The sequence below is a fragment of the Zootoca vivipara genome, chromosome 2 (genome assembly GCF_965207765.1).
Source record: "Zootoca vivipara chromosome 2, rZooViv2.hap1.1, whole genome shotgun sequence".
Taxonomy (NCBI): domain Eukaryota; kingdom Metazoa; phylum Chordata; class Lepidosauria; order Squamata; family Lacertidae; genus Zootoca; species Zootoca vivipara.
Window position 1 is genome coordinate 47,280,772 of NC_142584.1, and position 15,794 is coordinate 47,296,565.

At 45.2% G+C, this 15,794-nt stretch overlaps 1 protein-coding gene across 2 annotated transcripts in view; it reads right to left on the reverse strand.

Annotated features, from left to right (window-relative positions):
• Nucleotides 1-15,794, reverse strand: part of PPARGC1B (PPARG coactivator 1 beta) — a 107,694-nt gene that overhangs the window by 20,103 nt on the left and 71,797 nt on the right. For both annotated transcript variants that reach the window (XM_035105241.3, XM_035105240.3), the window contains exons 2-3: nt 11,885-12,058; nt 2,402-2,614 (exon numbers count right to left, since the gene is read on the reverse strand). In XM_035105241.3, the coding sequence (XP_034961132.3) occupies nt 2,402-2,614; nt 11,885-12,058 (387 nt within the window). The remainder of the gene's footprint in view (nt 1-2,401; nt 2,615-11,884; nt 12,059-15,794) is intronic.

Consider the following 15,794-nt stretch of genomic DNA (forward strand, 5'->3'; position numbering starts at 1 on the left):
TTCGATTGATTGATTGATTGATTGATTCATCAGCTCACCAGGTCTTTTGAAGATGCATGTTCTGTCCAAATGCCAAATATTTATAAGGTTCTTTTTTTAAAAAAATAATTATAAATATGAAATTTGGGGCGGGTGCTATTTTAATCCCATCAAGGAAGTTGTGGGCAAAACAGCAGACTGAAAAATTATCTTGGGGTATCTGGTATCATGACCCAAATGTTCCTGATTACATGGTTAGAATATTTCAGGGTTTTGTTTTTTAAAAAAGGGGGGGGGCGAGGTTTCACATTCCACACTCTCACACTGAAGGCAACATGGGATCCGTTAACATTAAAGCCAGATTTGACTCTTGTGGGAACGTGGCAGTCGGGGGAAATCTTCAAAGGCAGTCTGGAAACTCCAAAAAGCTCTTTAATAATTAAGCGTACGATGGAGATTCAATCAGCCAGTTCCCACGGTCAAATGCCTGCTTTATCCATCACAATATTAAGTGAAAATTTCTGTTGTCTGTGTGATAGAATATATATATCTAATATATATAAATGAAAAGTTTATTTCCTTCTCCCCTGCAACGTATACATCCTATATATACACATATGGATTTGTGTGATATATATATATATATCTATAAATATATAAATATTATACACCCACACACATGCACACTTTTGTGTGAAGCGAAAATGCCATACACTTCACCACTAGATGCCGCCAGAACACTTTTAGAAATCAAAACATTCATTAATGACAGATAAGGGAGGGGGCAGGGGGAACAGAGAATGATAAGCAGGAGCCTGTGGGAACATACAGAGTCCTCTAAAACCAACACTCTTGTATGATGATTTAGAGCATGGCCAAGTAACAGAGGGGTGGAGGGTCGAAGGCTCTGTAGCCTCCAGCTCTGAGCATGTGCTTAGTGAAAACTGGTTCTGAAAATGTGACGTTCTCCGTGAAGACGCCATCCACAATGCCCTCTTCCCCTTCCACCACTCCTTGCAAGTTTGCTAAGAAGGCATCTCTGACCGAAGCCACAGAGAACTCAGAATAGCTAGGACTTCAAGCTTTGCCAAGCCCCCAAGTTCCAGGAGTCACAGAAAGGGCGTTGTGCATTCTTCACTTCTGTGTATGCTCAAGGAAGCAGAGAGCAGGGCAGGGGCTGGAATATGGTTCTGGGCACAGATTCTGGCTTTCCAGAGAACCTCAGTCTTCAGTGTAGAGCAGGCACCCCCAAACTGCGGCCCTCCAGATGTTTTGGCCTACAACTCCCATGATCCCTAGCTAACAGGACCAGTGGTCAGGGATGATGGGAATTGCAGTCCAAAACATCTGGAGGGCCGAAGTTTGGGGATGCCTGGTGTAGAGGCAAGCTTCAGGTCCTTGAAAGCGTGTGGGCAACACCAGATGAAATCTCAAAAGTGTGGGAAGTAACTAAACTTCTGGTGGTTGGCTGGGGGGTGGTGGTGGTAGTCCTAGTTCCTAAGATTAGCAAAAGCAGAATAAAAGTATGCCAAACGATAGGAAAAATACGCAGTCTGCTTGATTTGCAAAATGCATAGTGGTCACAGACTCCAGATTTTCAGTTACTTATTTGGAAAACCCGGGCTAAGCTTTCAATTTGCTATACATGCAGAGATTTCTTTTCAACAAAATTTATTCAGGATACCATGGTGCACAATACTGTTTCTTGTTCTAATTTATTCTATTTGCTCATTTTCTTGTGTTCTTCCATTATGGAACACAGGGCGACCCAGCCATGGAGTGTTGCCTTTGTGTCGCCCCCAGCCCCCAGACACTGACCAGACCCAGACCTGCCTTCAGACCTGCCTTCAGCAAGGTGGTGCAGATACATTCAGCCCTGACCATAAGGGGATACAGCAGATCAGCGACACTAGCCAACCTCATAGCAGGGAGGGAGCTTTTCTCACGCCTCTGATCATGCAAGGGATCGGCACTTGGAGACTTGGCGGCACAGAGAGTGGAGGGTGGGAGTGGGCGAGGAGGAACAGGGAGGGGGGGGAATGTTGGGAAATGAGATATATCCAAAAAAGAGAGAGAAAGAAACAGCAGACAATGAGGCACCACTGGACTGGGGCTTGTTTAAAGATGATTGCAGCTCTGGAATGCATCTGATGCCATTCACACGCCTGATCCGCACTCGATTCCCCCTCCCCGCAACGGTCACACTCTTTCCCCCATGAGGATGGCAATGGAGCAAACTGGAGTGAGAGCAATGATGCAGCACATGTATACGTATACAATAACAGGTATATGCTTTTTGTATTGTTATAATTGTAAGCCTATAATGAAAAAATTCAGACCTTTGCTTCCTATCATACCCATGCAGCCGGCTTATCAGAGGCGCATCCAAATCCACCTTAAACAGTAGGAAGTGGGTTCTTACTAGAGACAGCTCATCAACCTCTGGGGCCAGAGGAGGCCCCCTCGGGATAGGGGCGGCAGGTTTGGGAGAGGGGGTGAGTGACGTGCAGCCGCTGTTGGGCATGTCCCCCTCGTCCATAGGTCTGAAGGCGGCCAGGCCCATGTCGTCTCCCTGGATGTCATCCAGTGTCTCGGTGAGAGCCGCCAGCAGCGCTTCATTCTCGCTGTCAATAATCTGGTGGGAGGAGTCAGAAGAATGAGAGAGAGGGGGAGAGACAGAGAGAGGGTGTTACCCAATCAAAATGCCACCTACAGGAGAACAACTCAAATGACATCACATTAAAGGGATGTGCGCAGCACAGGAAACACCATGCAGATGAAACCACTGAGGCTGAATATATCGCTATACAGTGGTAATCCGGTTTAAGAACAGCCCTGTTTATAAACTATTCGGTTTACGAACTCTGCAAAATCGGAAGTAGTGTCCCGGTTTGCAAACTTTACCTCGGTCTAAGAATGGAATCCGAACGGTGGAAGGGCACCGGCAGCGGGAAGCCTCATTAGGGAAAGCGTGCCTTGGTTTAAGAACGGTTTCCATTTAAGAATAGACTTCCAGAACAGATTAAGTTCATAAACTGAGGTACCACTGTATTGCAAAAACAATCTATGAACCCTAAGATATATAGGGTTGTATCCAACGCTAGTCCTACTCAGAGCAGACCATGGACATGACTGACTTTCACCCACCAATTTCAATTGGTCTACTCTGAGCATCCTTTGATTGGATAGAACCCACATGGAGTTTATTAGGATCCAAAATGTAATAACCCACTTCCATTTGTACATCATCGTATAGCATCCATATGTAATCCCTCTGCTATGGTCCTTCCTTCCTTCCTTCCTTCCTTCCTTCCTTCCTTCCTTCCTTCCTTCCTTCCTTCCTTCCTTCCTTCCTTCCTTCCTTCCTTCCTTCTTACCACCCCCGTTGTGATTTTAAAAGTGGTCATCTGTAGCTCTAAAGCATAGGTGCCTGTGCTGCTCTCACCCCCCAAAAAGCATTAGGTACATTAAAAGGGGTGGGGGAGGCAAGTTTTGCCAAATGCAGAGTGTAGCCAGATTTCACACTAACATGGGGAGTGTAGATCTCTTGCCATGGCTGACTTTGGATGCGCTGCCCATGCATGCTACCTTCAGAGACTTTGCCAAGCCTCTGGACCAGGCCTTCCTTACTCTTCCACACTTTCTGCATGACTTTGGACCCAAAGGAAGCTATGGACTTTGAAGAGGTGGTCTTGGCACCCATAGATGTGCACCAGCACCTTGAAACCTCTATCAGGCCTTGCAAGCTCTAGAAAAATGAGGCTAAGCCCCTAAATGGTAGGGGGAAGAGCACAGATCCCCTCTCCCAATAAATTCCCTCACTACTTCTATTCCCCCCCCCAATAAAAAACAAAACAACAACCTGTGGTTGTTAATGTTTTGAACACCATATTATTTGACTGGTGCATTGTTTTACTGATTGTTTTTGGAAACTACTTTGAATTGTGGAAAATGGCCTATAAATATTGAAAATAAAATAAAATACAATACAAAAAATAAATCATAAATGTGTGCGTCTGTCTCCTAGCAAGCTAGTAATTGCTTGAGGACAGCGTGAAAGCAGGCAAGGAAAGTTCTGAGAAGCCTTTAGCAGTGTTACCCATCCATAGATATAATTTCCACCATTAAAGGTTTTATTTTTTAACAGCATTCACATAGGTTTGTTGAGATATGATTTGATTTGGAGGTAAGCTTTATTTCTGTAAGAGCTGGAGATCTTATCTCTACCTATATTTCTGCTTTCAAAAGGGTTTATGTTGGAAGGATTTTGCTGTCTGACTTATGGCTGATGCACATTGTTCTTAAAAGAAAAAATAAACTACAAATCCCTATCTTAAAATAACAGATGTCAGTGAGGATTCCCTGATTTTCCTGCAGACATTTCCCATCTTTGTGCCCTACTTTGCATCCCAATTCTGCAGAGGTTTCCTTCATAGCTGCCAAGTTTTCCCTTTTCTCGCGAGGAAGCCTATTCAGCATAAGGGAAAATCCCTTTAAAAAAGGGATAACTTGGCAGCTATGGTTTCCTTGGAAGCAAGTCCCACTGAGTTCAGTAAGACTTACTCTCAGGAAGGTATGCCTAGGATTGCAGCCTTAGAAATGTTTCAGCCGATACAAATGGCACACTAAAGGAAGGCTGTAAGTTTAATGAGAGAATTAATCAACTAGCACACTTGCATGGGCTAAGCCCCATTGAACTCAATGGGATTCAGTTCTAAGTAAATATGCGTAGGATCATACTGTACAGCTTTGATCTCAGATTAAAATTTGCCCCTCCATTAGCTGCTGGGTCTGAGGCTGAAGGGTACAAACTCCATGCAGACTGCACATGCATAGCTATTCCCCTCTTCTCCGTACTAAATTTGATAGGGAAAAACCCAACAACTTACATCCAGCTTTTACTTCCAGTTTACTGTATATCCATATCTATCAGATATTTTGCACTCAATGACAAAGCTATCTTTTAGCAATAAAAAACCACAGGCAACTGAAGCACTCAGTTGGAATCAGTGGACACGATCCAACCACAGGCAGGTATTGCAAAATCCTGATGTCAATGGAAGAATTATATGCACATGCTCAAAACTCTGCCCCTTCAATCAGTGGGGCTTTAAAATTGCTTAACTTCAGCTGGGTTGTCCCCACTGTCTTACTGGGTTTTACTGGTTATGTTTACAATCAGCCTGAAGCACACAGGTTTATCACAGAAGCAGCTTCCCACGTGATTTGCCTTCCTGGTGACAATCATGCTGTAAAGGTTGTAGTAGAAACTGGCCTTACTTTGGCTCTGGCCTCATACCAATGAATGATGGAATTGGTGAATTTGAGTGCCCAATGAAGAAAGAAAAACTCAATAGAGGGTGGAGCATGAGCTGACAGGTCCTATGGGGAAAACTCTCATACATCCTGCATCTGTGAGAAGCCTGGGGTCACAGTCAACTAACTTGTTGTGCTAGTGGAAGCCAGTGCAGGGATTACCCCTAGTGCAATGGGACTTCCCCTCTTTCTTCCCCCTGTGCCCTCCCCAAATTTGCTCCACAGGGTCAGGGAAACAGCCAGAACAGAATGTAGGGAGAAGGAGAGGGGAGGCTGTTCTGTCGGACAAGCAGAAATGCTTCCGCTGTTGAAAGGATCCCCTTAGCAATATGATGAGTACAACCCTTGGTGCGATTACAATCTTAGAACTGGAAGTTAGCAGATGATAATGGAACCTAACCCTCTGTTTTAAAACGTGTTTCTCCATGCACTTTGCCACACCCCACCACATCTTGCAGATTAATCCTTGAGGTCTAGAATTGACTCTATGCTGCAATGAGGGAGAACCAGCAAAGTGCCTGTACAGTTTAAGGCACGGTTTAGCCAATCACCTCTGACGACTCAAGCAGAGGTGCTGCAGTGGCCCTAAAGCTATTGGACATCACTGGTAACCGCTAGGAAAACCACTAGGAAAACTGGTTGAGGGTGCCTAATCATTTCAGGATGCTACCCATTTGGAACATGACAGTAGGCCTACACAGGGCCATGTAATCTTGCACCCCACTTTTTATGTACTCAAATTAAGCAGTTCCCTAAACTGCACAGTTGCAGATATCTGAGTATGATGAACACTGGAATCATTCCTGGAAATCCAAAGAGTAGATAAAAAAGAATGCTGTTGATCATAGCTGCCAAGTTTTCCCTTTTCTCGCGAGGAAGCCTATTCAGCATAAGGGAAAATCCCTTTAAAAAAGGGATAACTTGGCAGCTATGCTGTTGATGGTTCAGGGGAGGGTGAGCCAGTGGATTTTAACAACCAGATGTTTTGAATAACAAAGGTTTTGCTGCTATTCCTAATTTCCCAAGCTGAATTTGCCATGCAGCTATTTTACAGTTCTTTGATTCTGACCTGTCACAGCCAATATGTTTAAACTTTGCAGAAATCAGGTCTGAGGCTGCAGGACTCCAAATGTTAACTGAAAGACAGTCGTGCAGCATTTTGTTCTTGACAATTTCAATGTTATGATTTGCTTTAGCATTCCTTCCAACATAATGGAGCATTGTATCACTTCTCTGTACCTGAGGTTATCAAGAGTTGCTGAAAAGAAAGAAAGAAAGAAAGAAAGAAAGAAAGAAAGAAAGAAAGAAAGAAAGAAAGAAAGAAAGAAAGAAAGAAGAAGGAACTTGTTTCAAAAACAAAGTTCTTTCCTTCCTTCCTTTCTAGAACAACAGCTTGCTAAAGACAATGCATGCTATGAATCTGAAAGTGTCAGGACTTGGCAAGGTCCAAGTTCCAGTATACGGGATCCTGGGACCTGCAGGAGCTGCCTGTCACTCCAAAGCAGGTGCAGAGCCCAAATCAGAAAGGTGTCTATTTCCACAGCAGAAAACAGGGGAGGGAGCAGGGCAGGGTTGTAAGGGCCTGAAGGAAGAGAGAAATTTTTGAGGCTGGGGTAGGAGAAAGCTCCCTCCTTCCACCCCCCCCCCCAACCCCTGGGAAATTTTAACAGCACTTAGAAAGTGTCCTCATGCTAGAGACGGGTTACTCAAAACATAGGTGCCAGCTCTAAAGCTATGGCTTGGTGGACAGGGATTGGCCCTTGGAGTCAGCTGGTGCTGCAGCTTAGAGGGTACCTTTGAAGCCCAGCGCTCACTCTGCCAGGCTCGCAGTGAAAACCGTGCAATGGTGGCGCAGGAGGTAAGGTGCCAAAGGTGAATTTCATTAGACTTACTGACATCTTATTGAGAACCTTGCCCTGATGCCTTATTGGCTAAGGGTGCAATGCAAACCCCCTTTGTCGCGAGCTGTGTACTTGTGTGCGGATTGGATGGAGGTGCTCCTTTGTCCAGCCCTGCCAGCTTTCACCTGTAGAGGGACACTAGAGAGCCGCCTGTTTTACCTGCCAAAGATGTGGGAGGGTGCAGGTGCTGCCAGCAGAATCCCTACACACTCCAGTGTCAACCAAGGCCCCCAAAGGGGGCATTCCAGAACAGGGAGGTGCTGAGCCAGAGCCAGCTGCAATCACCTAGGAATGCCAGTCTATCTTGATTAGAAGCAGGCATGGAGAACCTCCAAATTCAGGCTTTACTGGGGTAACATGGCACAGTCTCCCACACTCATTTGTTGCCTCTTGTGCTGGTATTGCTTTTTCCCTAACTTTCCCCGCCCATCTGCATTCTCATGACGGAGTTCTGCATCAGGCGTTTGCATGAACATTTGAATTGGCTCTCGGACACAAAAGAGATGTGCCTAACTTTGAAGAAACGAAGAATCCCCACTGACTGTGTGTATGTGCTTATTTGGATTTGACTACAGCCGCCATTAACCCCAAATATTCATGTTAGCACCACGAGAAACTATGGCGGAAACAGCAGCACTCAGAAGGAAGGGCGGCAAAGGGGGCCGTGTTCTCCCGACAAATTTATTTTCCTTCCAGCATTGGTGGGATACTTCTGCAGGCAGGAGGACATCAGCAGGGTACGTTTCATCAGGCTCTGCTCATTCCTAAAAGACCTGCCTTTTACTTTTCAGCTCTGTTTATCTTTTCCTCAGGAAGTTCAGTGGAAAATATGCATCCCGCAATGACGGCCTGTCAGTCACTCTCGACCTTTTGCAAGAACAGCGTAAAGCTGGCATGTGAAGGTGTCACTGTGGGGAAGGAATTCTTTAAAAGTTCATCATGAGTGGATAATTCCAATACAAAATGTGAGCTGGCAGGCAGTTGTAACCTGGACTCCAAAATCAACCTTATGCTAAAGACAAAAGGAAAAGGAAAGAAAAGAAGAAAGAACACCTTCTTTTCATATACAGCAAACAATCTGTTCCCCATGAAGCAGCAGGTATGTAATGGAGGAGAGGCAACAGGAGAATGGTTTTTTCCTCTGCCAAATTCCTGATACTACATCAGGCCAGGTATAAACTCATACCCCACACTGCTCTCTCCCCACTCCTCCTGCCTCGATTTCCTTTCTCAATTACTCTGGCGAGGCACTTCAAAGAGCCTCTTCAGACATCCTCCATGCCTCCACCCCGGCCAAAGATCATCACGGGAATCGAGTGTATAAAAAGATGAACTATTCTTTTATTACAGGAACTAAATGGCAATAATATTAGCTTTTTCCATAATGTGCAGCACTCTCCCAACATCCTGGTTCCTGCTGAGTCAGTCAGTGGGGACTGTGTGGGGCCAGCCGACAGAGCCTGGAGCAGCCAGACCAGTCTGCATGGCAGGATGCAGAAATGGAGCCAAGTTCCTTTGTTGCTCAGCCTTTGGAGGAAGCAAAGGTTACCTGGAAGGCTATGCTGGGGTTAAGAAGGGAGCAGAGGTGGCGGGTGAGGCACCATCACATGAACTAGCTCTGGACCCTTGGAAATGCTTCTGGCATTTGACATAAAAGGCAAGAGCAGGCATATCATGTACATATGTGAACACAATGGGAAGGGCTCTAGCTCAGTGGTAGAGCATCTGTCTTGTAAGCAGAAAGTTGCAACTTCGAATCCCTGACATCTCCAGGTAAGGCTGGGAAAGACTCCCTGTCCGAAATGTTGCAGAGGTGCTACCTACCAGTCAGTGTAAGCAATACTGAACTAGGTAGGGCAATGGTCTGATCCGCCACAAGGCAGCTTCCGGTCTTCCTAAATTAACAGGGGGAGAACTGAAGCTAAGAACTGTTCACAACATATCCTGATCATGGAAACACCGCCATGAATACCTTATGGGAGATGATGTGTATTTTGTGGAAAGCCAATAGCAAGGAGGGGCAGGCGGCGTGGGGTGCGCCAAGGGAGCTGTGTCACCCGCAGGTAATCTGTGCGGCTTTAATCTTCCTTGCGGGCTCACGGCTCCATCCACCTGCACCGCGTCTCAGCTCGCCGATTGGTATAATGGGACCACGTATATTTAGAGAGCACGAGCAACACACTGAGAGGGAGCCTCGGCTAAAAATATCCATGTGCACAGATATGCAGAGGTGACGCCGAAGCTGGAGAGTCAGATAAAAGGGAAGCTTTCTGTGCGCTGGAAAATTAACATTCCTGGGCCACGTCACTTCGTGTGCGGCTTCCTATGAGCTTCCCCCTCCCACTGCCACCCCCCTCACTTGCTTGCTGCCTCCCTCCCACCCACTGCTGAACAATCCGTCAGGTTTGGAAATCAGGCTGGATGGCACAAGGCACCATCCTGTAATTTCCTTTTAATAATAGATCACAGGAGGATGGGCTCGGCAGCCTTCGCCTGCTCTTCTGCCTCCTCATTAGCTTTACTACACTTGCTCCATTTAGAAACCAAGCGCAAATTAATGGAGCACTAATCATCTGCAGAAGAGATATTAATAGTGTGGACCCCCCTCCCCACCCACCTTTCCTCAGCTTTCGTCAAGCTGTTCCAGAAAAGGGGGGAAACGAACCTCCTCTGTGTGGAGGAATTAACAGGTGAGTGCTGGCAGGATACGGAACATCCTGGGCCTGTTTTGCATCTGCCGTAAGGGGCAAAGCACCAGGTAGGCAGGGGCAGGCAAAGGAGATTATTGGTGTGCGTGTGATTGGCTGCAAGAATTACTGATGTAGTGTAGCTTCTTCACTTTGAGATAGTTGCTATATTAGTTTTATACTGTCTGTGGCAGACCACATGTTTCCTGTGCAGAAGAACACAGTCCCACGTTCAATTTTCAGTATCTCTAGTTAGAGACTCTTAGCACTGAGGCTGAAAAAGAGCATCGGCTGAAACTCTGGAGAGTGGCTGTTAGTCAGGGGAGATAATATCCAGCCACTGATAGGATGGAGGGCCAAACTTGATGAAGCCTTCAGTGTGTAGCTGCCATTTATATATCTTTCATTTTTAAAATGAAAAAGTGAAAAAGAAAGCAAAAGCCACAGGAGCCCCCAATCCCAATTAGGACTGAAAGGCATGAGGGTGTTAACTCTTGCAATTTTTCTCCACCCCACCCCCCCGGCTATTATCAGCACTGGATTTAGGGTGGTTCCACTGCAGAGGGCGCCGTGCCAAGGGGGTGCAAAATAACAATAACAAAAAAACTATTTATTATATAGGAAGGGGCCCCCCAATCACTTCTTGGGGCAAATCACAGTTTGGGATGAATTATTTTATCAGCAAAACTGCGCTGGGGTGGGAGAAGGATTAATTCCCTTCCACTGTACCAGAGTCCCGATCTAGGCTAAGGCTCCCACAGGTGCTAATTTTTATTTTAAAAAAGTTGAAAGATGTGCAGTTGTGACCACACATTTACTTTGTGGTCCTACACATTTCTACTCTGTCTAAATTAAATTCTGTGTAATTCAATGGAGCTTACTCTCAGGTAAGTGGATATAAGAGTGCACCCCTAACGTATTATCTAATTGGCCTTCAGCATAAAGTGGCTTCATACGTTCCTGGCTGCACTTTGCACAGGAAGCCGAAGGAAGAAAACCCTGAAGGAGCCGCAAATCCCAAATGTAGCCCAAAACAACTGCTCTTGCAGGTAGCAGGCCATGTATTAGTACTTTAGATCCGAACTGTTCAGACACGCGTCCCCAGACGTTGCTGGGCTACAACTCCCATTATCCCCAGCCCGTTTATTCAATGGTCACAAATGATGGGAGATGTGGCCCAACAATATTTGGGGACCCAAGGATGAAGAAGGCCACCTTAGAATAACAAGAGATCACCCTTTACCTTTCCTTGGACAAATGAAGGCCAGATTTCTATGTGTTCTTCCTTCACAGAATCATGAAGGAAACAAACTGATGTTGTGGTGGGGCTTGGCCAGTGAATCACTGCTACTTATTGGGAGGGGCACAGAGGTGGTGAGCTGCAAAAACACCAGTGGAGTTCAATCTGGAACTCCTCCCAGTGCATTTGCATGGTATCGTCCTTCCAGCTGCCTTGTCCCTCCCTCTCCAAGTAAGCAGCAGCAACTCACCTGCCAAGTGGTCAGGTAAGGGCCTCCATCCCACTACACAAGACATCCCCAAACTTCGGCCCCCCAGATGTTTTGGACTACAATTCCCACCATCCCTGACCACTGCTCTTCTTAGCTAGGGATCATGGGAGTTGTAGGCCAAAACATCTGGAGGGCCGCAGTTTGAGGATGCCTGCACTACACTATCTGCTGCTGACTAGAAATGTTCTGTCAGAAGACCTGCAAACAGAAAACTACATTTTCCCCTCCTACCTATGGATCATTCCAGCACAATCCACATGTGCTACATGGATTCCTTCGCTGTTCTCCTTCTCATGAAGAATAATGGCCATAGCATACACTGATTTCCTCTAGAAATGTGTTTCTTCTCTGCAGTGGGCTCCCAGAACCAACATATTGCCAACGACAGTATTATAGTTGGGGGGGGGGGAGAGATACACGCACAATTGGGAAGCTGTGACCCAGAGTAAATTCCCCACAGTGGTGCAAGGAATCCCGCGGCAAAGTGTACCTGAAAAAGCTCGGAGTCGTCTGTACTGTACTGGCTGGACTCTGTTTCAGAGTGCTCGCAACACCACTGCAGCTCATTGAAGCAACTGGCTGAGTCAAAGTCACCGGCATCCAACTGGGACAAATCAATCTCTGGGAAATCAGAGTAGAGGTGTTCCTCACCAGACACTTCATACTGTGAATGTAAAAGAGAAAAGGATGGTGAGCTTGGCTGGCTTGCCAATCCTCGGGAAAACCAAATGAGGTCAAATATCATCACACATGCCTTCACAAGGTGTAGATCGGATCACTGGTGTCTTTAAGGGGTGTCTAAATGTTACACAATAAAAAAGCCACACTAACGTGGAGCTAAGGAACCAAAGTCCAAACCTTCCTGGAACAAAGAGGATTTAAAACCACTTGAAGGCAGGCTGCCACCTGTAAAAAGCCTTCAATTTCCAAAAAGGCAACAGTTCCACATTTGTTTATTTACCGAGGTATTTTTAGCCTGTTCTTCAAAAGAATTCTTTTTACAACAAAACAAAATTTTATAAAATAACCACATTGAAACTTAAAAAAGCAAATTAAAGATGGCATATATAGTTCTAAATGACTCCCAGTGGCTCTTATTCTGACCTGACCTGGTATTACTGATGAAAGGGGATACAGAAATATTTTAAATAAATACATAAAATGACTGGGAAAATACAACTGAGAGCAGTGTGTAGTAAGAGTTGTGCCTCTAAAGCAAGCATGTACTGAAGGACATGAATGCTGTAAAAAGAGGTATTTCCTGCCCCCTCCCCACCAATGTATTAAAACTAAAAATCCCGAGATTATTTTTATTTTCCGCATTATTACCTGCTGGTGATCTATAATTATGTCTTACTGACTTGTCTGCAAGATTATCAGAATTTAGGTCTATTCTTCTCATACCCCTTCTTAAATTAGAAGTGACAACTTGTACCTGATTGTGATTATTATTATTATTATTGCCGACTTTGAATATGTGCATCAATGCCATTCAAAAGAAACTGAAGGATAAAGCAAAACAGAACACTTTCTCCAAGCTCAACATCTAGTATTTCCATTTGGGAATGATGCTGCAACCTTGGCCAGCTTTCGCAAGAAATGCTTGGGTTTTGTATTTCTAGTATCAACATGATAATATCCTATTATGCAGATACTAAGATTAACATTTCTGTGCTCTTGGAAATATCACTCCCACTACTTTCTAGTGTGCGAGAGGCCAAGCCCCCTGGAGGACAGCCCAGATGCTTTGTTTCCCCATGGCAAAAAGGAGGAGGTTGTTACTGGTGGGTGACTGACAATATGCATCTTTCAAGTCTGTCTCTGTTCAAAGGAACAGGAAAACACCCACCCACCTACCAGCAGATCACTCAGATTAAATGGCTGCATTTCGAGGGACGATCTTTCAAAATGAATAATGCCCGTTTCCTGCATAATTACAAAGATGTGCTTGTAGTGGGGTTTTTTTTGTTTTGTTTTTCAAGTTCAGACATTTTCAACTTTTCTTGGGACAGTTCCCTTGCTCATGGATCATCACCATGGTCCATTGGTAGTCTTCCACATCCATCTCAAGGTGGTGTACAAATTATCATAAAAACAGCTAAGGAGAGTTATAAAAATAGCAGAAGACCAGTTCAACCACTGGTGATCTCCTCAGGCAAGACAGACAGTCAGACACACACACACACACACACACACACACACACACACACCCGTACAACACCAGAGCAGCTGCATGGCTTCTTAAGGGACACTTAAGCTACTCCAGCCTTTAGTGACGTAATGCGGACATCCAGGGCTTATACTAGTGCCCTGATAGCCAGCAATTAGGAAGGAAAGGAAGAGGCTTAAAGGGTACACCAGACAGTCACAATTCAGGTAAGGTTCTGCAACAGAGGCCTGTGTGCATCTGAAGGTGGCACTTTTGGCCTGCTGGGCATTCTGGGTCCCGACCACCCCTGACCTCCCCTTTCTTTCCCAGGCCTTCCAGCCCCACCTCCATTCATCAGCTAAACTTAGCTCCACCACGCTCTTGGCAGTGGCAAGCAGGCCTTGGAGCTTCAATATTTCCTCATACCCGTGGCAATCTCTCCTTATAGAAACAAGTTTCTCCAGACACCAATTCAATAACGGCTCTAACAATCCATTGTATTCTTCCCCTGCTCCTCAAGCCCAGCCAAAACGAGAGTATAATAGAGCAGAATCAATGGCTGGCGCATGTAAGGCAATCTAAGCTCTAAGAACTGAGCTAAAAATATCCAGTCAATCACACAGAGCAGCTGAGACCCGGCCCCATTTCCACCACATTCTCAAGGCATACGCAATTGCATTAAACTCCCAACACGGTCGGCAAAAGCGAGTGACCGAGAAGGACACAGTAATGCTGCACTGCACCATTACTGCTAAGCCTACCAAAGGTCACAGATATGCTGGGGGATGCGGCTTTCGAAGGTCCACGATGCACAAAGGCAGGGGAGGGGGAGGACTGTGATACAGAAGACAAGACCTGCTCAGACTAGGGATGGGTGAGGGAGAAGGTGGGCTCTGCCTGGGCTGAAAGGTGAACCTCCCTACTTTGCACTTCCCCAAAGCAGTACACAGACAGAAGCACAGTTATCCTCGGAAATCTGCACTCTCCGAATTTTCCAGTGCAGTTCTGCATCCAAGTAACATGTACAAAAATCCATTGTATTAGGAAAATTCCTTTGCAAAATCCGTTTGTATTAATACAAAATCGATTTGTATTAGGAAAATTCCTTTGTCTCTTAGGCAAAACCACTTACAAAAATGTGTCTACTAGGAGAAATTTGCACAGAGATGCTGGTGAATCTTCATGAAACCTTTTTAAAAATCACCATCATCACAAACTGATGTACAAATGTGGGGAACAAAACATAAGATTGGAAAAAAGAGAAACCTGAAATTGACATATGGGCCCATCCCTAGCTCAAGCAAAGGTTTCTGCAAAATTGTGCCATTGGGCACTACTGACATCTATACCATGCTCAGTGCAGGGAAGAAACTCTATCTGATGTGTAAGAATTTTGCCAACATTACGGTTGGCAAACTGGTTACTTCCAATTTATTTCAGTGACATGTGACTTTATTGCTCATATTTGAATGCTGCTCTTCTTCAAAGACATTCAGACCAGCATACATGGCATTATCATCTCTTGCAATCTTCAAGTCAACCTTGTGAGGAATGTTAAAACTGAGTAACACTCTCATGGCTGAGTGGAGATTTGAATCCAGAGTTCCTCAGTTCACCAACTAGACTCTATTAGCCATTGGACAGACTTGAACACCAAGATTTCCCGCTTCTCCACAAATGCTTTTTACCTAGCAAAGTACAGCACCGATTGGGAAATTTTTGATCCCAACTTTGCTGGCATCAGTACGATTACAGTGTTCACTGAATTCAGCAAGTAGGGTCAGCACTCAGTCCTGCCTTTCTGAGACAACAAACTTATTCCAGGCAAGCCACCACGGAGCTGGTAGATGATAAAAGCCTTTGTCCTCGTAATGACCAAGACTAGCATTCAAAACAACCAACAGATAAATGAAAATTCATGAAGCCCTTTTATGTGAAGACCTGCTGATCTTTGGGAGCTTCCTAACAATGGGGAGAGCAAATATATTTGTTTTGCATTTAGCTCTCAACTCACAAGATCAACTGAGCATTTGAGAAGCTGTAATGAGAGAATAACATCCAAGGCACTGCTTTGAAGTTTTCCAAATAGTCTCTCAAGGACTTAACAATCAATTTTCACAAGAAGTTACAGAAACGAAAGAGACAGCATCTCCCCCTCTCCACCCCCTTCGTTCTGTCTTTATTAACTGGATAATCTCAGATTATAGGGCTTGTTTCCCGCAGGAATGGGACTTTATGTCTTCTCTGCGTT